This window comes from Callorhinus ursinus, unplaced genomic scaffold (assembly GCF_003265705.2).
Source record: "Callorhinus ursinus isolate GAN/ISIS: 27379988/994484 unplaced genomic scaffold, GSC_fseal_2.0 scaffold43, whole genome shotgun sequence".
In the NCBI taxonomy this organism is placed as follows: Eukaryota; Metazoa; Chordata; class Mammalia; order Carnivora; family Otariidae; genus Callorhinus; species Callorhinus ursinus.
In genome coordinates this window covers 4196849-4220856 of record NW_027397105.1, presented here as the reverse complement: position 1 = coordinate 4220856, position 24008 = coordinate 4196849, and the positions used below count along the sequence as shown (strand labels likewise).

At 48.5% G+C, this 24008-nt stretch overlaps 1 protein-coding gene across 1 annotated transcript; it reads left to right on the top strand.

The window, feature by feature from the left end:
* The first annotated feature begins 6597 nt into the window (after positions 1-6597).
* Positions 6598-23787, top strand: DHRS7C (dehydrogenase/reductase 7C). Its single transcript, XM_025864241.2, has 7 exons — positions 6598-6705; positions 6920-7079; positions 15857-15969; positions 17737-17947; positions 19958-20050; positions 22410-22565; positions 23579-23787. The coding sequence occupies exons 2-7, from the start codon at positions 6926-6928 to the stop codon at positions 23785-23787; spliced, it is 936 nt and encodes a 311-aa protein (XP_025720026.2). The 5' UTR covers positions 6598-6705; positions 6920-6925.
* Positions 23788-24008: the final 221 nt, after the last annotated feature.

The window sequence follows — 24008 nt, the reverse complement described above, 5'->3', positions numbered from 1 at the left end:
GCCATCATCTTAGATTCAGATTGTCTCCTCAAACGAGGTCGGACAATTTTTTAACCAATTTTTCTATTATGGTAAAATACATATAAAATTTACCATCTTAACTATTTTTTTAAAAAACGATTTCATCTATTTATTCACAAGAGACAGAGAGAGAGGCAGAGGGAGAAGCAGGCTCCCCGCTGAGCAGGAAGCCCGATGCAGAGCTCAATCCCAGAACCCTGGGATCACGACCTGAGCCAAAGGCAGACGCTTAACCATCTGAGCCACTCAGGTGCCCCATCTTAACTATTTTTAAGTGCACAGTTCAATGGCATGGAGCACATTCTGCTGTGCAACCATCACCACCATCGGTCTCTGGAATTCTTGTCAACTTGCCAAACTGAAACTCTGTCCCCATTCAACATTAACTCCGTACGGTCCCCTCCCCCGGCCCCTGGTACCACCATTCTGCTTTCTGTGTCTATGACTTTGACACTCTGGTACCTCCTATAAGGGGAATCACACAGTATTTGTCCTTTTGTGACTGGCTTATTTCACTCAGGACAATGTCCTCAAGGTTCATCCATGTGGTAACAGGTGTTAGAATGTCCTTCCTTTTTAAGGCTGAATATTCCAATTTTTTAAATATGTCTGGCGAGTCCAACGATCCACCATCCTGGCCCATCCCTTGCTTCTCTTCTTGAACAGCCCTGTTACCCCCGCGATGTTGCCTCCAGGCATTGGGAGCACCCACTCTTCCAAAGGGAGCTCAGGAGTGGAAGCAGTTTTAAGCAGCAAAACAAGTGCTGGTCTTGTCTGGAAAGAAGGATCGAGCTAACAGGACCTGTGTTTCAGCCCAGAGAACACGCATGGGGGGTGAGGAGGTGACAGACCCAACAATGTCCTGGTTATGGAAGTATGTGCACACATGTTTCCTGACTTCGCCCTGGCACCCTTCACCACCGAGCCTTGCCCAGGGTCCTCAGGAATGGGTGCTGACATGCACTGAGATAAGGCAATGAGATGAACAAATACAGGTGAGGGAAAAGAATTGCCAAGGCGAAGGGAGAAACTCAGACCATCAGGTGCAGTGATGGGCCAGACCCCTTCTGGGTGTTGTATGCACGTCACCTCTTATATTCTATCTCTGCACAATGATGAAGGTAGTAGTATTAGTGTTTGTATTTCCAGAAGACTGCTGTGAGGTTCAGGTTTATAAGTGTGCACCTGAGGCTGCACACAAGTCAAGAGCAGAACTGAGATTTGGACTTCAGCACAGATGGATTCCAAGCCCATCACGCTGCCTTTCTGGGGGCAGAGTGAGAGACAAATCCTCTTGTCTCCTCCTCGCTCCCCAGGTGGGACTGTGGAAGGGCAGGGTCCTGGGGCTTCTTGGAGGAGGAGTAAAGGGGTTGGAAATGCAGGGAGGAAGCCACTGAGGGAGCACTTTCCTCTGATCCAGAGATGGGTTAGGGCAATCTGAAGCTACACTCATGGCTTGAAACATGGCTTCTGCTTGGAACCAAGGGGACTGAAGAGGCTCCTGAGAAGAAGACTCTGATTTTCACACCCCAGATTTTCCAGGATGGCCCCCAACCCCACAGATGCACATTCACACTGCTCGGTCTTAGTTCTCAATTCTTTGGCTAGAAAATACCATTATTTCAGGGTCAGGCAAATCCTTAGGCTTCACTCCTAACCATAAGGTAGACTGGGATTTGGAGCAAGAATCTCTCTGTTGACTGAAGAGGGTGATTTTGGTTGGGATTTCCCTTGTCTGCGGCAGTCAAGCTGAAAGAAAAGGAAATCCCCACCACCCTTAGCAGATGTGAGTTTTCACTGGTACAACTAAAGTTCCCCCGAGAGCTGTGTCTGAGCCCAAACATAGTTCCACGCCTGAGATCCCACCATCTTGTGCTGCCTCTTCCCCATCGCCAGTGTCATGGGCCAAAGTGGTAGCTGCCTAACATTATTCAAGCTCCGAGGATCTTGTAGCCGGTGGCCCCGGGCATCTCTTAGACATGGTGAGGCTGTCATCCAAATGTCAAATTGTGCAGAAGACTGTGTTGTCAAAGCAGAAGGTGCAGGCAATTTGGGTGCATCATGAGCCACCTTGGAGGGCTGGCTTGTTGCAGAACCCCTGACAGTAAGTCTGAAGGAGAACCGAATTCATGATAATCTTCACACAGAAGTTCCTGTCAATGTCACCAACAGCTCCCCACTACTAACGTCAAGGTCACCTCTCAGACCTTATCTCACGTGACCAATAAGCAGTATCAGATGCAAATGGTCACTTCCCCTCTTCAAACACTGTCTTCACTGGACCCCCAGGACACAGCTCTCTTGAGTTTCTCCCAGCACACTGGCCACGTTTCTTCAGTCTCCTTTGATGACCCTCCTTCAAGTCCTCAACCTCTGGATGTTGGAGTACCAAAGAGCACAACCCTCTAATCTCCCCCTGTCCACACTCATGTCTTAGGTGACCTCATCCCATTGTATGTCTGGCAATACCACCAACCTGTGATATCTCCCAAATGTAAAACCTGAGCCTAGATGTCTCTTACCTGGACATGCCTCCAGACTGGCTTTCCCAGCTCCCTACTCAACACCCCCACTTAGATTTAACAGGGTTTCTAAATTAACATAGACAAAAAAGAACTTGTAATTCACCCACATCCCCAATCTCTGCCTCCTGCAGCCTTATCCAATGCAAAAAAAAAAAAAAAAAGAAGAAGAAGAAGAAGAAAGAAAGCAAGAAGGAAGGAAGAATGGTTGGAAGGAAGAAAAATTAATAGTAACTTTATCCTATTAGTCACTCAAGTCAAAATCTTAGAGTAGAGGTGACTGGGTGGCTCAGTCAGTCTTGGTCTCAGCTTGGGTCTTGATCTCAGGGTCATGAGTTCAGGCCCCATGTTGGGCTCCACGCTGGGTATGGAGCCTACTTAAAAAAAATCTCGGAGTGATCTTGACTCTTCTCTTTCCTTTATTCCCCTTTATCCTACCTATGAGCAAATCCTGTCTGCTGTACCTTCAAATATGTCTGAATCCAGGCATTTCTCACCACCTTGACTGCTACCAATGAAGACAAACCAAGGCCAGCATCACTGCTTACCTGGGTTACTGTTGCAAAAGTCTCCAGCTGGCCTCTCTACTTCCATTCTTGTCCTCACACAACCTATTCCCAGTACAACAGGTATACCTGAAAGTCAAATCACATCTTTTCTCTCCTCTGAACACTCCAAGGATTACCATCTCATTTAGAGCAAAAGCCAAAATTCTAATCATGTCCTACAAGATATGTAGGCCCTCCAACAAACACATGATAAGACGCTCAACATTACTCACCATCAGGCAAAGGCAAATCAAAGCCACATGAGACATCATCTAACACCTGTTAGAATGGCTACTGTCAAAAAGATAAGAAACAACAAGTGTTGGTGAAGATGTAGAGAAAAAGGAACGCTTGTGCACTGTTGGTGGGAGTGTCACTTGGTGCAGCCACCGTGGAAAACAGTATGGAGGTTCCTCAAAAACTTATAAATAGATTTATCATACAATCCAGTAATTTCACTAAGGGGTATTGGGCCCAAAGAAAACAAAAACGCTAATTTGAAAAGATATATGTGCCCCTATGTCTACTGCAGCATTATTTATGATGGCCAAGAGATGGAAGCCACCTAAGTGTCCATTGATAGATGAATGGATAAAGAAGATGTGGTGTGTGTATATATATATATATATATATACACACACACACACACAATGGAATATTGTTCAGCCATTAAAAAGAATGAAATCTTGCCATTTGTGGCAACATGGGTAGATCTTGAGGGTATTATGTTAAGTGCGATAAGTCAGAGAAAAACAAATACCACATGACTTCACTTATATGTGCGATCTAAAACCCAAAACAAACAAAACCAAACTCTCTTTCTTTAAATGTTTTGTTTTGGATTTTATTTGTTTGAGAGAGACAGAGCGAGAGCACAAGCGCTAGGGAGAGGCAGAGGGAGGAGCAGACCCCTTGCTCAACAGGGAGCCCGACGTGGGGCTCCTTCCCAGGACCCGGAGATCACGACCCTAGCCAAAGGCAGACACTTAACCGACGGAGCCACCCAGCTGCCCTGCAAAACCAAACTCTTAAATACAGAGAACAAACTGGTGGTCTCCAGAGGGGGTTGTGTAGGATACTAGGTGGTTAAAACACTCCATGAAGGCCGGTACCATCTTTACTTCATTCAGGGCTGTGATCCTCACACTTAGAACACTGCCGGGCTCATGACAGCTGAGCAATAAGGAATGGTTGAAAAAGAAAGGAAAGAATCAATGAATGACATTCATGGACAACTTGGAGCATCTTCTGGAAACATTAAGCTGAAATTTGACGCCACGATTATGTTTACTAGTCTTTGGGTGGAATGTTGGCCCGTGACCACTGTTTACAGCAGCATAGAAACTGCACCTCGAACATCTGTACTATCGCGTGGAGGAGGCAGATGGTCTGTGGTGTACCTGGTCATGGATAACCATTGTCTTCTGCAAGTACTAAAATAGAAAACTGCCATTAAATATTATAGGAGACCCAGGTACTTCCTCTTTTATAAAGGATCTTGTACCATGGTGTGGTTTGTCCTCAAAGCACTTGTGAATTGTCCAACCACAGCCATGGCCACACTTGGACAAGATAACCCAAGAACTTCTATGTTGACCAAGCCAGACTTGGCATGTAGACATTATGCCGTTATTAGTATTTTCAGCCTCCCAATGCAAGCTGTTCCTCTAAAAGAAAAAAAATGCTCATTGGAAGTTTTCCCATTCCTAATTTCAATGAAGAGTTTTATTTAAAAATACCTCCATCCCAAGTGCCGCTCTCAGGAGAATGAATTAAAAATGTGCAGTATCAGGGCACCTGGGTGGCGCAGTCAGTTAAGTGTCCAACTCTTGGTTCTGGCTCAGGTCATGATCTTGGGGTCCTGGGATACAACCTCGCATCAGCTCTGCGCTCAGCTCAGTGCCTGCTTGGGATTCTCTCTCCCTCTCCCTCTGCCCCTCCCTCTCTCTCTCTCTCTCTCTCTCTCTCTCCCAAATAAATAAATAAATCTATTTTTAAAATGTGAGTTATGTTCACACGATGGAAATGAGTGATCTCCAGCCTCACACAACAATATGGATGAATCTTACAAATACAATGGTCAGCAAAACAGTAACAACTTTATGAATCTAGTTTTTAAAAAAAAGTTTAAAAATCACAGGTAAAATTAATATATGCTTTTAAAAGTTAGAAAGTAGTCTCTCCTCAAGGACTGGAAAGGGACATGCTGGGGGGCAGGTCAACCACGGTCTTTTTCTTGATCTGGGATATATTCAGTATTGGAGATCCAGGAAACTCTACACTTATCAGATATGCACATTTCTATATGTATATTCTATACCCATAAAAAGTTGGGTTTTCTTTAATGTCCTTGGACATCCTAACTTCTAAGGAAGAAATGCTATTTCCTCACTCCCACCCCAGGGCACTGCCCCTCGCCCTTCTTCCTGCTCAGCCCAACACAAAGTAGGTCATCATTCTCATTGGTCTTCCTATTTCTGTCCATTTGAACACTTGAACAGGTTTTTAGCTTCTTATGTGTCTTCATTTCTAATCCTACTGCATTCCCTTATGTAACTGAAGAATTTAGCATTTGGGATAAATTCTTAGTATTCTTTTTTTAAAAATATTTTGTTTGTAAGTAATCTCTATGCCCAACTTGGGGCTTGAACCCACAACCCCAAGATCAAGAGTCGCATGCTCCACTGATGGAGCCAACCAGGCGCCCTAAATTCTTAGTGTTCTTTTTTCTTTAAAGATTTTTTTATTTATTCATTTGTCAGAGAGAGAGCGAGAGCACAAGCAGAGGGAGAAGCAGACTCCCCGCTGAGCGAGGAGCCCGATGCGGGACTCGATCCCAGGACCGCGGGATCATGACCTGAGCAGGAGGCAGACGCCTAACCGACTGAGCCACCCCGGTGTCCCAATTCTTAGTGTTCTTAATCATTCAGGAGGACAACAGTTATCCTCTTGTGAGCTGGGTCTATGCTGGGTTAATGCACAGTATCTTAGTCCGTCCTCCCAAGAGCCCTGCAAGATGAGATTGCTATACCCATTTTACAGACAAGGAAGCTAAGGCCCAGGGAAGTGAAATAGTTTAAGTAAAGAGAAATACCCCCAAACTCTGCTCATGTCACACTTCCCAGTGGTTCATTCTGCAATAGACTCCACTCTGCTTAACAATTTTTCTATGCTTTTGGTCTCCAACCAGAAAGGGAAGGCCAGATGGCTCGCAGCCACACTAGTCTGAGCTACCTGGAAGCCTCCTGATACAAGGGTTATAGGAACAGAGGACGGAGATGTTTGTGCTGACAATCCCAGGTCCTGATCCCTAATGCTCAGCCCCAAACGGCAAAGGAAACCTCCAATAGTCAGGCATGTCAGAGAGCTGTAAAAGTCCTGGCAAGAACTCTGAAATCAGATCCGGCCAGCATGTGTCCCTGAATGTCAGAATAGACACTATATTTATCCTGAAAAGCCCTTCAGTGCACTGAGAGCTATAAATAGTCATTAGGACCTAAGCAAGTGGTCTTAACACATGGATTTCCTTCCAAAAATGCAGACCCATTTTAATTAAATTTGTAATTAACCTCTGGGAGGGCAGGCCCCGAATTCCGTTTGCTTTTGGACGCACCGTGAGTAATTTCCTATTTACTGAACATTTGGGGATTAGCATGCTCGCTGGGTGTTTAGCCCAGAGGCAGCCCTCCGGGAGCTTGCACAGAGCCTGGCTCCCTGGAGAAGACACACGGGTGCACGGTGAACGCACCCTGTAGCCTGGGGCCTCCCCCTGTCCGGGTGTCAGAGTCTTTTTGCAAAGCCAAGTCCTTTCCCCTCCGATTTTCCCAGAACAACATGGGAGTCACAGCCGTGCTCATGTTGCCTCTGCTACTCCTGGGAATCAGTGGCCTGCTCTTCATCTACCAAGAGGTGTCCCGGCTGTGGTCAAAGTCAGTGGTGCAGAACAAAGTGGTGGTGATCACTGATGCCATCTCAGGACTGGGCAAGGGTAAGCCAGCTTCTCCCCCTACCCCGTGCCCACTCCCGACCTGAGGGACGAGAGGTGGCAGGACGGCGTGCGGCCAACCCGCTAGGTGGGAGGGCGATGGACACTGTGTCTTCTCCCAGTGTCCCTCATTAACCAGCAAGTGTCTTCCCTTTTGGGGACTGCAGCTCCCATGCCCGAGAAATGAGGGGATTGGGAGAGCCGGGCTGGCAAACTCACAACCTCGGGGCCAAAACAGGTCTGCAGATGTGGTTTGTTTTTGCCTTCATGGGGTTCTGGAGACTTTGAAATGCAAAGTCCTTAGCTGGGGCGGCATGCCAACGAGGAGCCCAGACTTGGGCGCTGGGTTGAGTTCCGGGCTCCCTCACTTACTAGCTGGTGACTGCACTGGTCTGCTTTGCATTTCCCATCTAGGAAAGTGAAGATACTAGTCGTCTCTACCTCATGGTGTTGTTGGGGAATGAATGAATGAATGAATGAATGAATAGATGGGAAGCATGTAGAACCACTCAAGTGTTCATAATGGTAATAATGATAACGAACACATTTAGGCAGAACATATGTGCTCTAGTGTGTCATACACCCCACTCAGCCCTAGCGTATCACACTCAGGCTAATTAGCTCAATCATTTACCTCCTGGCCTTGAAGGCACGTATGTTTGTGACCCCTGAATTGGATGGTCTCAACTCTTTAATGCTGGTGGCATCTGTGACATGAGGGTAGTCCATGTCCTTAGGTTTGTTAGATTCTGACTCCACCACTCCTAACACTGGGTGTACTTCTTGCTGTTGTTTTTGTTATTTTTAACCAAACATAGAACCCACATGGCCAAATGTTCATTAGGTCGCTCAAAAAGCATCCACTGAGTCCATCAGGTGCTGTGTGTTGAGATGAGCATCGCCCCTTTCAAAGAACCCCATCATGAGAACGTTGGCAACCTCCTGTCTGGGAATTCTCTGAGAACTTCATTCCCTTGGGTATCCCAAGGGGAGCCAATCCACATGCTTTGAAGGTGGGTTCAATTTCAGTGGGTGGTTAACTCAGGCTCACCATTTGACGTAAAAAAATAAAGCACAAGGCAGATAAACTGCGTTCTCCGTGTGACCTACCATGGGTCCCAGAAGCAATTCCCAAGGAGGACATCCTGCATCCTTAGACTCAGGGCTCAAAAGCAATTTGTCAACCAGACCGGAGACAGGACAATAGGGAAGAAGGTTTGCCCTGGGGGCGACACTCACCTGGACACACTCAGTCAGTCTTTGGGGAGACCTGCTCTTCAAACAGAACCTGTCCATAGAGCATCAGACCAGCTGCCAACATAGACCCCTTCCTCGTGAAGTCTTCCCTGCCACCCTGCTCCTTCTTGGATGGTCCCCACAGAACTGGCCTTTGGGGTCCCGTGGCTCCTCTCCTTCCCATGCTTTCCATCTATTCGTTCATTCATTAGCACACGCCTCGCATTGTGTGGGACCCGTGTGTTTCTCAGCTGGTCCACCAGACACAAGCTCTCTTGTGGTGGAGCTTGTGTTTTGTTCATCCTGGTGTTCCACCACTTAGCTCCGAGCCTGGCAGAGAGTAAGCACTCAAACAAAACAAAACAAAACAAAACAAAACAAAACAAAAAAAAACAAAAAAAACATTTATTGAATAAATGCCTTTAAAAGCCACCATCTTATGAGGGAAAGACACTCACGTGGCTAAGTATGTGGTTGTATATTTGTTTTGTCAATTTCTGGCCAGATTCCAATATGATCAGAGAACATATTCTCTACGATTTTAATTCTTTTAAATTTGTTGAGGGTATGGCCTGTCTCGGTGAACAATCTGCAGGTGCCCGGAATGGGTGTGCATCCTACTGTCTTTGGGTCAAATGTCCCACAAAGTGTCGATCAGGTCCTGCCGGTTGAGAAGGCTGTTCAACCATGTATGCTCCCGATTTTCTGTTAGTAGGTAGTGCCATTCTGCCTACTGTTGGGAGACATGTATTTGTTTTAGTAGCCTCTTTATTTTTGAAGTCTCATTCGGTTATGGTGACACACTGTACAAATCCGGTACCTGGGAAATACATCCCAGGGGCAACATGGCATCTTCAGAGGAATGCGGTCCAGTCTGTGTTGTGACTCACGTGTCTTATGGACCTACCCCGGAAAGAAATGCAAAGCAGGGAAAAAGTAAGTCCAAATATTTAGATGTAACCCGAGAAGCTGGGCGTGTGTGGCTTTAAATAAACGCCTCCCCAAGAACACGCAGCTGACCACAGCATTTACGTGTTCATGCGGTTCCGTTCCTGAGGTCCGAGGCAAGAGAAAAAGTGAGGGGCATGGCGCCGATGACGCAGACCCCACAGCACACCACCCCCCCATCCCCTGGAACCTGCGCGCACCCGGCGGGTAGTGCTGGAGAGTTGCAAGGAAGCAGCGCCAAGCTGTTTCCCAGGGAAACCAGACAAAGATCAGGACATCAGACCCTTTCCCCAAGCCCACACAGCTCAGCCACATCGGGAATCAGGTCACTTTGTACCCACTGTGTCTGCAGCAAGAGGGACTCTCAAAAATACTTAACCACTGCGCTTGAACTTGAAGTGTTTCTGAAGTTGAGCTGCTTGCCTCTCAGTCAACGGCCTTTTACGATGGCCCCCCACCCCCAGCCATCCTTTTGCCTTGTTGTCTCCCTGAAATCTGGAGGTGGCCCCAGCGGAGGCAAGGAAAAAAGCTCAGCTTATTTTGGCTGCTCAAAAAAGAAAAAGCTTGGTGCCAACCCTCCCAACACGGGACCAAACTGAGCTGTGGTCATGAGCTGAGCTGATCAAGAAGCAAACCAGAGCACAGGAGTCTACCAGGGCCTGCATTAGCAGAAATGACATATTTGGGAGGGTGCCTTCAGGCTTACTGTCCCCCAGCTGCGGGTCACACCACGGGGCTCCAGCCCCCCGCAGCCCGCACCCCACACCCCGAGTGGCTGCTACTCAGAGTTATGGCAGAAGGGAGGGAAGGCCGGGCTTTTGGCCTCCAGACGAAGTCTCTTTTGGTGAATTCTCTTATAAAATCCAATATATTAAAAAGGATTTTCAGGTAAAAAGAACAGGAAACACACGTAGAACCCCACCCATTTGGGAATACTTCATCCTGTCTCCTTTTGCTCTTTTATGATGCTTATAGGTGTAGCCTGCATTTATGGTCTGATGGGCACGGTATTCTGGGCTCACAGGAGTGGGGGGGCAGTGGTAGCTGGACAGCCCTCCCACCCCACTCTCAAATTCAAGCAGCAGAGAAAACCCTTCCTCTGAGTCTTGATTTTTTAAAAACATTCTGATAGTCTCCGAAGTCATGATCACTTCTGATCACTATTTGATTATACAAAACCCTTTGGGAATGCTAGGTCCCCTAACCTACCATCCATCCATCGATTCAGAAATTGGGATGCCCAGTCCAATATGTGAGAAAATATGTGGATTTTCATTGAAGTGAACGCCCCCTTCCACCCACTCACCCAGGGCAAGTGGCCGCCCAGCCCGCTGCTCTTTCTGACCCCTCTGGGGCTAGAGGGGCAGGAACAGAAGGAGAGCAGGAGGAATCCTTATCTGGCTGACACTGTCATGGGAGTGGCCTGGCACCACCTGTTGAAAACCGAGTCTGGCTCTTTCTCTGTGGCCCCTTCTGTGGGTCCTTCCAAGGCCCTCCCTGGGAACATCCGCCCACCCTTTCTGCAAGGCATGGACACTCCAGTTGCTCAATCCTCGCCTGGCCCCTGGTATTAGGGCAGGTGCTTCTCCGGGGCCCTCTGTTTTAATAAGACCTGACCAGGGTTGATATCAAGAAAAAAGAGTTTATTACTTGCCACAAACAAGGAGGTCACTGGGGCTAGCTCCCAAAGCATTGTTTCCCAGAGCAAAAAGCACAGTGTGCGTTCATTGACCAGCCCCGTGAACGCATACACCATGTCGGTGTCAACACACACCATGTCGGTGTCAGCACACGCAGAGGAGGGGGTCTTGGGGGCGCCTGCCTGGTGTAAAATCAGGCCTGGACATACACCCCACATTACGCTGATTGGGCACGAGCCCCGCCCAGGGGCGGAGATTTTAACATTATCATGAGCAAGGTCCCACACCTTTTATCTAGTTGCCCTTGAAATCCGGACTCCTGGTTTTAGCCAGCTCCGTGGTCCCCTCTGCCTCTTCCTGGGACCTTGAGTTCCCGCTGGTCAGCACCTGCAAAAACAGCTAAGCCTTTGGGGTTGGTTCTAATTAGCTAACACCACTGCCCTGCTAATGGAACCTCGGGCAGAATTCAAAATAGCTCCCAAGCAACTCAGGGCTTAGGTCTGGTCCACCGTGCTTATGGGGGCAGGGTCTTTGGGGTGGAGACCAATCCCCTGGGGCAGCCCGACCCTCCTCCCCTCTGCTCTGTGCATACCTGGTGGCCCCCCTCCTCGCATTGGATTTTGCAGGTGGAACTCAGACCCCGCCCCCCCCCCCCTCCCCTTTGCAGGGAACTGACAGCTTGCTGTTCAGGTGGTCCTGGTGGCTCCCTGCAACGTGGGACAGAGATAAAGGGCAAAAACACATCGCAGTCCCCTCCCCAATTCCTCCATCAAAGTCCACTCTCTCTCTCCTCTTCCAAGTCCAATTTGTGTCCTATTTTGGGGGGCAAGAGATATTGAACTCCATAAAACAGGGTTTTAGTGATTTCCTTTGAAAATGTGCATCTTGGGTTAGCAACTAACCTCAGAAATTTAGATCTGTTTGATCTTGGTGCATTGGTCAAACTTTCCATTTAAAACCCCGTTACACATGCGAATGCACAATTTAACATCCAATTATACACACACAGAGTCAAGTGCCTGGCAGGAAAACATCAGTTTTGAAGGCTTCAAAATACTCGATAAATATCATCATTTATCCACCAAGCTCCTGTGATATGGGACATTTACCACTATTTCCAACTCTTTACTGTTATAATAGTACCGAGATAAACAACATTGTAACTATGTCCATGCAGACGGTCTTATTTTTCTCCTTAGAATAAATGCCCATAAATGAAATAACCAGGTCCAAGTCTACATTTAGTTTTAAGGATTCGGTCCAATTTTTCTTCCAAAAGATTGTGGCAATTTACACTGCCATCAACAGGGAACGTGTGACTATCCCCAGTTTTGTTTTTGATTATCTGATAGATTAAAATTAGTGTCCTGTTTCAAACTGCCTGTCTTTATTCTTGGCACTGAACTATTTTTTGAACATTAGCTCTTTGTGCTTCTCTTATGAATTGCTTACCCGTCTCGCTAGCCAATTTCTTCTTTAGGGTCTTTATCTGGTTTTCTTATTGATTTATAACAGTTCTTTGTAGCTCAAATAAATTTGCCCTTTTCTGACATATGTGTTTTAAATAGGCTTTCTCGGGACGCCTGGGGGGCTCAGTCAGTTAAGCGTCTAACTCTTGATTTCGATTCAGGTCATGATCTCAGGGTTGTGAGATTGAGCCCTGCATCCAGCTCTGTACTCACTGGGGAGTCTGCTTGGGATTCTCTCTCCCTCCACCCCTCGCCCTGTTCATTCTCTCGCTTGCTTTCTGAAATAAATAAATAAAATCTTTAAAAAAATAAAAATAAATAGGTTTCCTCAATTTATCTTGCTCTTAATTTTCATTTCTGTTTTCTGCTCTCAGAAAGGTTTTTGTTTTTTTAAGGATAAAAAATCTATAAATCATTTCTGTTATGATTTCTTCCCTTGGGGTCAGGCTTACAAGATCTTTCCCCAAAGCAAGGTTATATATTAATTTCTCCTTTCTTCTAGTTCTTTTATGGCTCTGTGTTAACATTTAACTATTTAATACATTTTAGCATATTGCATTCTCCCCAATAGTTAGCTAGGAGTTCAAATACCATTTTTTATTTTATTTTATTTTTCAAAGACCGCTTTTTCAATAGTGTGTTCTTTACCCACTGATTCATCATGCTAACTTTACAATATACTAAATTCTTACGAATTCTTGGCTCTATTTTTATTCAGTATTTCTATCCATACTTGAGCCACAAACAGCCTGCTTTAATTTCTGTAGCTTTTATCATCTATTTTAATAACTGATAGAGTAGGTCAATTCCTATTGTTGTTCATCAAACTGTTCTTTGCTTTTCTTGAGCATTTGTTATTCCAAACAAGTCTTGTCAAGTATCCCAAGTAAAGTTTAGGATCTTGTCATCCCTTTCCAAGACACGTTGGAATCTTGATTTACTGCATCAAATTCACTTGGAGATGGATCGACGTCTTCATTGAATTCCGCCATCCAGAATGGTCATGGACAGCCTCCTTCTCAGTAAAGCACCTACATTCAGAGAAATCGTCCCTTCCCTGTGGTCCCAACTCAAGGCAACATTAACACAGTTATTTCTTGATTCAGGTTTCCCTCAGTCAGCAGAACCGCTCACATCCTCCCTCCTCCCTGCTCTCGGTCACACGCAGTACACCTGCTTCTAGACCTCACCGGGACCCTCCATCCATCCTCCAGCCCTGCTCCGATCTGGCTGAGCCTGCATGGTCCAGCACTGCAACTGTTCTCCTCCAATACAAAAATCCCCCTGCCCACGATGCCCGCTGATCACACCCCGGCCGGCCCCCTTCTTTCCATCCGCACACAACCATAAGATCGCTTTGAGCCATTGCATTCAGGATATCCAGCCTCCAGTGGGCACCCAGGGCTGCCCAGCTATCCTTCGGCATCCTGGCTCAGTCAGGCCCCCTGCTGGTTGGTATAAAATAGGCGGTCATACTGTTGAATCACAGATCTGTACCTTTGAAACAAATAATGCAATATATGTTAAGAAAAAAAAGAAGAAGAAGATAGCAGGAGGGGAAGAATGAAGGGGAGTAAATCGGAGGGGGAGACGAACCATGAGAGACGATGGACTCTGAAAAACAAACTGAGGGTTCTAGAGGGGAGGGGGGTGGGGGGATGGGTTAGCCTGGTGATGGGTATTAAAGAGGGCACGTTCTGCGTGGAGCACTGGGTGTGTTATATGCAAACAATGAATCATGGAACACTACATCAAAAACTAATGATGTAATGTATGGTGATTAACATAACAATAAAAAATTTAAAGTAAAAAAAATTAACACCATTTGGGTTAGTCATGGTGTCTCTCTCCCATAAAAACAAATAGGGGCCTCTCAGAAATAAGTTAAGAAAGCATCTTTAAAAGAGCTCCTGGAAGATTAAACTCTATAATGATATGGAAAATGTTGAAATAAGTTCTTTTTTTTTTTTTTTTTAAAGATTTATTTATTTGAGAGAGTGAGAATGAGAGAAAGAGAGTACATGAGAGGGGGGAGGGTGACAGGGAGAAGCAGGCTCCCCGCCGAGCAGGGAGCCCGATGCGGGACTCGATCCCGGGACTCCGGGATCATGACCTGAGCCGAAGGCAGTCGCTTAACCAACTGAGCCACCCAGGCGCCCGAAATAAGTTCTTTTTTAAGGGGGAGAGTTATGTTGTTTTTCAGTGTCTTTGTCTTCTTTATGCAACGTTTTCATTAAATAACTAGTTCTTTCACTGACAAAAAAAAAAAAAAAATAGGCGGTCATAGGTCCTGAGCACCTAGTAGGTGTTGAGGGTGCCCTTGCCAGGTCCCTGTACGAGGCCAGTTTATCTGTTCCGCAGGTGCTATGAGTGTTGGCTGCATGGCTCACAGACCTGCCCTCTGCCAGTGGACATTGCCTCCCCTGGGAGTTACACACCCTTGGCCCCCAGCCCCGGAGGAAGACAGCACACAGTCGGTAGACCCAAGTGTATAAAAGGCTGGTCCTCCTGCCTCCAGGTGGGACACCTCTGCAGTTGGGTTTACACCCCAGAGCCTTCCTTGGATCCAACCGAGGCTAGACTTTACCTGAGACCTTACTCCTTCACGGATATTCTCTGAAGAGCACGCCCTCAAATCTTGATTGCTTGAGTCCCTGGTCTCTGGTTCTGCTTCTGGGAACCCCCCCAAGACACCGCCTCGGGTGGTTCCCGTGGGCATTAAATGAGCTAGTATATGTAACTCTCTTTCAAGAGCCCCTAGAACAAGTAAACACTCAAAATATATTAGCTTTTATTGTTCGTAAATATCAGTATTATTGCTACACAAGAATACTATGTGTCTATTTTTTAAAGTAATCTCTATGCCCAACGTGGGGCCTGGAACTCACATCCCTGAGATCAAGAGTTGCTCGCTCAGCTGACTGAGCCCACCAGGTGTCCCCATAAATACTTTGTGTCTACCAGTCCTTGCCCAGTTGAGAAAGACCTATGTTGGGTGAGTGAGGAATGCCTTCAGAATAAAATTAACTAGACACAAGGCAGGTTTATTTTTTAAATAAAAAGAATCCTGGCTGGAGTATCTATCCACAGAGAAAATGTGCAGGAAACTGGCGGCATTATGTCTGAAAAAAACCACGATGGTTGTTTCCAGTATCTTTAGATTAAGATATATCGAGGACTTTGATCCTGGAGGGCTAGTAGACAGGGTCATCCTTCTGTCCAGCTTAAGGAAGACTATCCTAATGATCAGAACCATCCCAGGAAGGAAGTGCTGTCTCCACTCTGAGCTCCCCCTCACAGGAGGTAACCGCGCAGAGGCTGGAAATAAAAAAACTTCCAGCCCTGGGAGGAGGTTGAATGAAATGACCTAGGTCTCATGGCCTTAGGATTTTGGAATTCTTTGAAATCTTGAATTCCTATGAGAGAGGCTCATCGACCGTGGCTCCATCCACACAGTGCACCCTGCCCTCTTTCCTTCTTCCCCCAGAGTGTGCTCGGGTGTTCCACACTGGTGGGGCAAGGCTGGTGCTGTGTGGCAAGAACTGGGAGAGGCTAGAGATCCTGTATGACGCCCTCATCAGCGTGGCTGACCCCAGCAAGGTAAGGCCTTCTGGCGATCGGCTTGGGGAGCTTCTGGGCACCCTTAGCCTTCACTGACTTCTCTGCGTTAGCAGCTCATGGACCAGGTGGGTGAAATTTGGTGATTGCTTTGTGGGATGGGAGGCAGTGCCCTCCCTAATCTTGACCCAGGCCTGTCTGCCAGGCACAAGGGCTGGCTCATCTGGACCATTCTCCACGCCAAGATTTTGCTCTCTGGCAACTCTCCCTCCCCACCCCCTATTGTATTTAAGTCAGAGTCAAAGATGATCCAGAAGCTTTAGCAAGGCACAGGTATGGCATGATTATAAACGCTTATGGCTGATTTCTTTTTAAAGATTTTGTTTATTTATTCATAAGAGACAGAGAGAGAGAGAGAGAGAGAGAGAGAGGCAGAGGGAGAAGCAGGCTCCCTGCTGAGCAGGGAGCCGGATGCGGGACTCAATCCCAGGACCCTGGGATCATGACCTGAGCCGAAGGCAGACGCTTAACTATCTGAGCCACCCAGGCACCCATGGCTGATTTTTAAAAATAATATATCAGGGGCGCCTGGCTGGGTCAGTTGGTGGAGCATGTGACTCTCGATCTCGGGCTCATGAGTTCGATCCCCATGTTGGGTGTAGAGATCACTTAAAAACAAAATCTTTAAAATAAAATAATACCTCAAGTGATATTTCCTTCCAGGAAGTTGGGGAAGTGAAGTCACTTTCCATGAAGCCACTGGGAGGTGAGGACTTTCCGGGAGGTCGGAGGTTGCAGGTTTCAGTGTTTCTGGAGCATTGTTTAGAGAATTGCCTTCAGAGCTGTCTTCATGGTTTGGTTTGGTTTGGTTTGGTTCAATTTGGCCTCGATGTTGAATTGCTTTTCGGAAATAGCCAAAAATAATTCACAGCAAAGTCTGGTATTTGAGGAGAGGAACAAATGGGACAATACAGCATTCAAATTCTGTTTTGGGGGATGTTAACAGGTATTGAGTTAAAACGAGGTTCTGAGGTCAATTGTGTGGGACATACCAAGTAAAGCCAAGCTTGTCTGGTGCGTTCCTTTACTGCAGGACTTTTCAGAGCCTTTGATATGCTAATGTGCATTATGTATCCTTCTTATGTATCCCCAAGAAGGACATGTAATAGTCTGTGTTTCCCAAACAAATTTGACCAGGGAACCCTCTTGTTGGGACCGTTTGTCAAACGCTGGGATTGCATTTTCACATGATATCCTCAATTTTCCAACCTGTTCCCTGCTCTAGACTGTGAGAGTCTCAATGGCAATTGAGCGTCTAGGGCTGAACACAATGCCTGGCACGTAGATGGTGCTCCAAAAATACTGCGTGGAGTGTACGATTTTGGTCAAAAACAAAATGTGGCTACAGAGCACAGTGATGACTCTTAAGCCAGTTTGGAAAACCATTTGCAAAAAGGAGCTCATAAATATTGTAATGGCGTCTCCATTAGAATCCATGCTCGGCCTCCTCAATAAAGGGTGATATTCATTTGGATTTATCAGTTCTGGCCTCTTTGGCCAACAGTTCAGACTCTACCGCATTTTTGCACATTTGGATTACTGGTGGTATAGCTAAGGTACCCATGAATGGATTCTCCATCAGCTTCCTTCCTCCCAGAGCCATCTCCGCTCTTTCCTCTTCATTTTTATTTTGTAGTCATTCCATAAGCTCTGAATTTCAAAAGGGTTGGCTCTCAGCTCGAGGACCCCCAGGGTCTGCAAGAGGGAGGTCTTCCCACACATGCCTTGACTCTCTCGTTGGTTCAGCAGACATTCACCCCAAAGCTGGTCCTCTTGGACCTCTCGGACATCAGCTGTGTCCAGGACGTGGCCAAAGAGGTCCTGGACTGTTATGGCTGTGTGGACATCCTCATCAACAATGCCAGCATGAAGATCAAGGGGCCTGCCCATAAGATTTCTCTGGAGCTCGACAAGAAGATCATGGACGCCAATTACTTCGGGCCCATCACACTGACCAAAGGTCTCGTGAGTTTGGCCTTCCCGTAGATTTCTGGGCCACTGGCTGCTAGAGGAGGCTCTGTTACATAGTCAGACGGTCTTCCAATTCTGGATGGAGTCTCCAGCCCCCCTCAGAAAAATTCCTACTTATTTGGTGAAAGCTTTCAGCATTCTGGCTATAAATGTTGATAAAAGAAAAGGGATTTTGAAAGTATCTTACTAGTATATTCCAACCTCCCTCTCTGGGAAATCCCCCTCCCCACCCAAGCCCTGCTCTTTATCCCCTCTTCTCACTCATGTTCATGGCTCCCCCCACCCCAATCCCACGTCTCTGGACCCTTGTCTTCACGCTTCATATATATTTTGATATATCGACCTTACCCTTGATCTGTTCTTACCCATGTCAGTTGGTCAAGGGTAGAGATTCTGCCCTCAGAAATAAAGAAGAAAATGGTTTATCCCCAGACTACAAGAAACCCAGCGTAGTGTCAATCCCTTTGCCGAAACGGGGGGCGGGGGGCAGAGTCCCTTTCAAGGGTAAAATGGCCACTCTGTGGAGATAGTTCACTGCCAAGTTCAAATGCAGCTCGAGAGCCTAGGGGGTTGGAGCTGGAGATGACAGGGAATAGAACCAAGAGTTGAAGCACCCCCCACCTGCAAACTTTATCAAGGCAGAACCCCAACAGAGAGGATATATGCATGGAGAATTTCTGAGTTTAGAACATGGGGTTCAAGAAGTATAATCTTAGAGCTGCCTTCTTTTTTTTTTTTTAGTTTTTTTTAATTGTTATGTTAATCACCATACATTACATCATTAGTTCTTGATGTAGTGCTCCATGATTCATTGTTTGTGCATAACACCCAGTGCTCCACGCAGTACGTGCCCTCTTTAATACCCATCACCAGGCTAACCCATCCCCCCACCTCCTCCCCTCTAGAACCCTCAGTTTGTTTCTCAGAGTCCATCGTCTCTCATGGTTCGTCTCCCCCTCTGACTTACTCCCCTTCATTCTTCCCCTCCTGCTATCTTCTTCTTTTTCTTTTTTCTTACCATATGTTGCATTATTTGTTTCAGAGGTACAGATCTGTGATTCAACAGTCTTTTAGAGCTGCCTTCTTTATGGCCACAATCTCCATGATAATGGGGTTTGGGACACCACCCGGACAGAGGAAAGGAAAGTTATCTGAAGCAGAAAGATGACTTTCCAGAGCTTCTGAAATGATCCCCCAGAGATAATGGTTTCCCCCAATCCGGTCCCTGTGGACACACCGTGCAGGCCAGGCAGCCGGTGACAGGTGCCGGGCAGCCTCTGAGAGTTCCCGGTTCACTGACATCAAAGTGAAGGATGCAGGGAGTGGAGGGGGGGTAGGCAGGGCCGGGTCATCTTCTTGGTTGGGCCTCTAACTTGCTAAGAGACCTGAGTCTAGTCACTAGCTCTGGGCCTCAGTTTGCCCATCTGTAACACTTCAGGGCTCAATGTCAATGCCATTCTGGAAATAGTCTTTTGAGTTTTTGCCATAGACCCGTTCCACCTGCACTGTGATTTATCTCGTTCTCTAAATTTCTGCATTTTCAAAGGAGTTCATTTGAAGGGGGAATCTTTATAGTATCCCCATAAATTAAAAGCCCCCTTCCCTCTCAATAAATAGAAGAACTCTGAAAACAGAACGAAGTAGCAGGTTCTCCCACGGCGCAGGGCTGAGGCATTTCCTCTCTTTGTTAAAAGCTTCGCACCTGCAAGAGAGGTGTTCGAGACACAGTAGAATTGCGGTGGATTGAAATGGGATGGCCTGTGACCTTTCTCACCGCTGAGATCTGCCCGTGGGCGGGTCACTGAAAACCACCCAGAAATGACCAGCTGAGCCTAGCCCACTCTTAGGAAACATGGGATCAGTGATGTCCACGCTCCTGCCCACCTGTGTCCTGCTGTAATCCAGTCGCCAGGGAGGTAGAAGGGCCCTGGGCGAGGAAGTGGGTCTGGGGGAGGGGTCTCCCACCTCTAACTGTGACTCCTCCACCGGTGCTTTCCAGCCCTGCTTCCCGACATGATCTCCCGGAGGACGGGCCAGATTGTGTTAGTGAATAACATCCAAGGGAAGCTTGGAATCCCATTCCGCACAGCCTGTAAGTTGCCATGACAGAAACATTTCGCCTTAGGTTATATTCTTATAAGACAAGGGGTGTCGTGTCTAGCACTAGGCACGTGGTCATAAGGGAGGGGGACGTCCAGAGGTGAAACGGTCTATTGGTTTTACTTTCATCCCTTCAGTTCCCATTTCTGAGCCCCTGTGGCATATGCAGGTGACCGGGGGTCCCTCTCCCCCAGAGGCTCATGTCCCCACAGGTGGTCAGGGCCGGCCCTGGCTGACCCCCATCAGTGCCTCCTGGCATGGGCACACAGCCCCGACGCAAATGCCCTACCTCCAAAAAGATGCCCTTGAAGGACAGGAAAGGCTACAACCCAGAAAGAGGAGATGGGTGCACATCATGCAATGGTAGAGGGATGGAAGCTTCGGAGGGTGGAGGAAAGGGAGAATGGAAGACGCAGAGTTGCAGGAGTCCTTTAGAAAAGTCCAGAGAGGACAGGAACTTCTCCATAGATGTTCTTGGGACCCAGCTGGGGAAACTCCCTCCTCCCATGAGGTACTCTGTGGGAGGGCAGGGTGCATACCTTATACGTTTCCTTTTTTTAGAGGGGGGGGGGGCGGGGGTGAGCAGGGCTGGGGGGGGAGGGGCAGAGGGAGAGAGAGAATCCCAAACAGATTCCCCACTGAGCATGCAGCGCAGTGTGGGGCTCAATTCCATGACCCCAAGACCATGACCTGAGCCAGAACCAAGAGTCAGATGGTCAACCGACTGAGCCACCCAGGCGCCCCCGCTCCCAGCTTCTTTTTAATTCCCTATTTAGTATTGTCATATAGTGGTTTGTAAGAAATATGTATTTGGTCATTGTCCCATTTCTGGCACAGAGCTCTTAAAACCCTTGAATTTCCTAAGTGATGAGAGTGCTCAAAGTGTCTTTTGTTACATCAGTGAGGCGATTTTGGCTGTCACCTAAGGAGGGGGGCTGCTTGCCAGAGAAGCTAAGCATGTAATTAGCGGGTGGGATGTTCTAGTCCCCCCCCCCCAGCCTCTGAGGAACAGAGAGGGGCTGGAGATTGAGTTCTGTCACGCAAAGCCCATGATTTAATCAGTCGTGCCTATAATGGAGCCTTTATAAAATCCCGAAAGGACGGGCTTCGGAGAGCTTCTAGGATGAACACGTGGAGATTCGGGGAGAGGGGGGGTGCCTGGGGAGGACATGGGAGCTCTGAGCCCCTCCCCCACACCGCATCCCCCCAACCCCTGCATCTCTTCCATCCGGCTGTCCCTGAGTTCTGTCCTTTTGTAAGAAACTGATGATCCACTAAGTAAAACCTTTCTCCGAGTTCTGTGAGCTGCTCCAGCAGATGAATCGATCTCAGGGAAGGGGTCATTGGAACCTCCGATCTCCAGCAGCTCGGTCAGCAGCACAGAGGACAAGGGGGACTTGTGATTGGCCTGAACTGAGCGGGGACAAGGGGCAGTCCTGGGACTGAGCCCTTAACCTGCGGGCTCTGACTTCATCTTCAGGTAGACCGTGCCAGAATGAAGTGCTAGGACACCCAGCTGGGGTCGGAGAGTCGATGCCGTGGGCAAAAGCCCAGGCATTGGAGTGAGGTGCGGAATTGTTCAGTATTTCACTATTTAAATACGAGGAATTTCAGTAAAAATCAGGCTTTCCACCTTCCCGAGCAACAGAAGATCTAGCACCACGAGACCCACCTTCCCTTCTCTCCCTGACTGCCCCTGTTGCCCTCTGTATGCACTATTGCTCGGGGCCCTGCTGAAAACCGAGTGACCACTCCTCCAAGGGGTTCCCCAAGCCGGGCACCGTGGGATGGTCCCACCTTGCTGGATCCTCGCAGCAGCTCCAAGAAGCTGTCTCATCACTGTCCTTGTCTTTTGGGAGAGGCCCCTGGGCCCCTGGGCCCCTGGCACCTGCGTTCTTAACCCTGCACAGCGAGGGGCAGGTAGCTGACAAGGGCCATCTGGGGAGCACGCACTCCACTCCTCACTAGGACTGGCTCAGAGGGGGCTGGGTCTGCCAGCAGTTATTGGTGTGGTGGCAGGGACCACAGTACCCCCCCCGCCTCATTCAGCCTCCAGCTGACACCCCGAAATGGGAAGCTGAGGTTCATCATATCCCAGATGTGGTTCTAAGCCCCCAAGGCTTTAAGGAATGTCCACTCTACTCTTGTTGAAATTCCTGGAAACGTTCTTATTTACCCGACCCATGGCCTCATCCATTTGGAGTGAATCTGGGGAGTAGCTGGGTTGGACAGGACCTCGGAGGGAAAGGGCTGGGAAGTGGGAGGGGAGACCTGCTCCGGGCTCTCCGGGGCCACCAGCTGGTAACCCCCCGCCCCACCCCAACCCTACCCCTGGCCGGTTTCTCTTCCAGATGCTGCCTCCAAGCATGCGGCACTGGGCTTCTTCGACTGCCTCCGAGCCGAAGTAGAGGAATACGATGTTGTCGTCAGCACCATGAGCCCCACCTTCATCCGGTCCTACCACATGGATCCAGGCCCAGGAAACTGGGAGGCCTCCATCTGGAAATGTGAGTTTTCCGAGGGAGGCTGGAGGTACAGGGGCTGGGAGGGGGCAGCCTGGTGTCACCTGGGCCTGGGGGTGTGTTCCTGAAGCCCAAGATTGGGGGCTTAGTGGGGGCCCCGCACCTGGCTAATAGCAGTCTCCCCAAACTTCAGTCCCAAGGCACCAGGTAGAGAGAATCCTAACCTGCAACTGGCAGACCAAGGCCCAAGCTAGGTTCCGTCACTCACAGGCTCTGTGACCTTGGCCAGGCGACTGCCTGTCTCTGGGCCTCAGTTTCCCCTGTGGAATGACCAGATTTGCTCTTCAAGACCTTCCTACCCCCGCCCCCCCACTTCCCTGGGAGGCCGCACAGAGTCGAGGCTGAGAGTCTGGCACGGGACTGTCTACACTTGGAGCTCGCCTCTGTTGTACACTCAGTGTTTGAACACGGGCAAGTCCCTTGACCTCTATGCCTCAGTTTCCCCTTTAGCAAGTGAGGAATGATGGTGGTACCAGTCTTGCCCAGGCATTGGGAAGACTGACGGTTCCGGCTCAGAGAGGCTTTACAACAGCAACCAGCACACAGCGAGCCCTCTGGAAATGCAGTCTAATTACTGCTCTTCTAGAATGCTCTGAAGAGGGAGCTGCTTCACCCTGCCCGAGGCTCTGTCTCCGCTAGGGAAGCCAGATGAACCAAGATGGTGGGCGGGTGGTTCCAGGAGGCTCTTGACAAGCTCAGCTTCCCAAAAGCTATAAATACAGCTTCCTAATTTATCGGGCACCTTATTCCTTCAGCTCTTCCTCCTCCCTGCAAAGGCTCACAACCACCCTGTGAAATGAACAGGGCAGGAAACTATATGCCCACTTCACGGATGAAAAAGCTGAGGCTCAGGGGGGTGAAGAGTGCCCCCCAGGGTGTCACGGCCACTGGAGGGCAGAGCTGGCGAGGAGCCCACGACGCCAGGCCCGGCCACCTCCCCTTTCCCTCTCTTTGGGCGCCCAGAGGCTGTAACCCCTGCCCCTTCTGGGGCTGTTCAGTCTTTTTCAGGAAGCTGACCTACAGGGTGCACCCTGTGGACGTGGCCGAGGAGGTGATGCGCACCGTGAGGCGGAAGAAACAAGAGGTCTTCCTGGCCAACCCCATCCCCAAGGCCGCAGTGTACATCCGCACCTTCTTCCCAGAGTTCTTTTTCGCCGTGGTGGCCTGTGGGGTGAAGGAGAAACTCAGTGTCCCAGAGGAGGGCTAACTGCTGGGGGCCAGTGGGTCACCTCGCTGGGAATAAAGGCTTTCCTGGCAAGGTGCTGGTCCTCTGTCCTCTCAACACAGGGCCCCAACATGAGCCATGTCCCTAACATACACCTGCCTATGGTGTGCTCCACCCCAGTGAGGATGGCCTGGATGCCAGCCCAGTCTCTGCAGGGTCTCTGGGTCTCTCCTACTCGACATTCCCAGGGCACACTTCCAGAA

Excerpts from the sequence above, each read along its gene's own strand:
- DHRS7C (XM_025864241.2), top strand. The coding sequence starts at position 6,926 with ATGGGAGTCACAGCCGTGCTCATGTTGCCTCTGCTACTCCTGGGAATC. Across the intron at positions 7,080-15,856 it reads CATCTCAGGACTGGGCAAGG|AGTGTGCTCGGGTGTTCCAC; the intron begins GTAAGCCAGCTT and ends TTCTTCCCCCAG. Across the intron at positions 17,948-19,957 it reads GCCCATCACACTGACCAAAG|CCCTGCTTCCCGACATGATC; the intron begins GTCTCGTGAGTT and ends GGTGCTTTCCAG.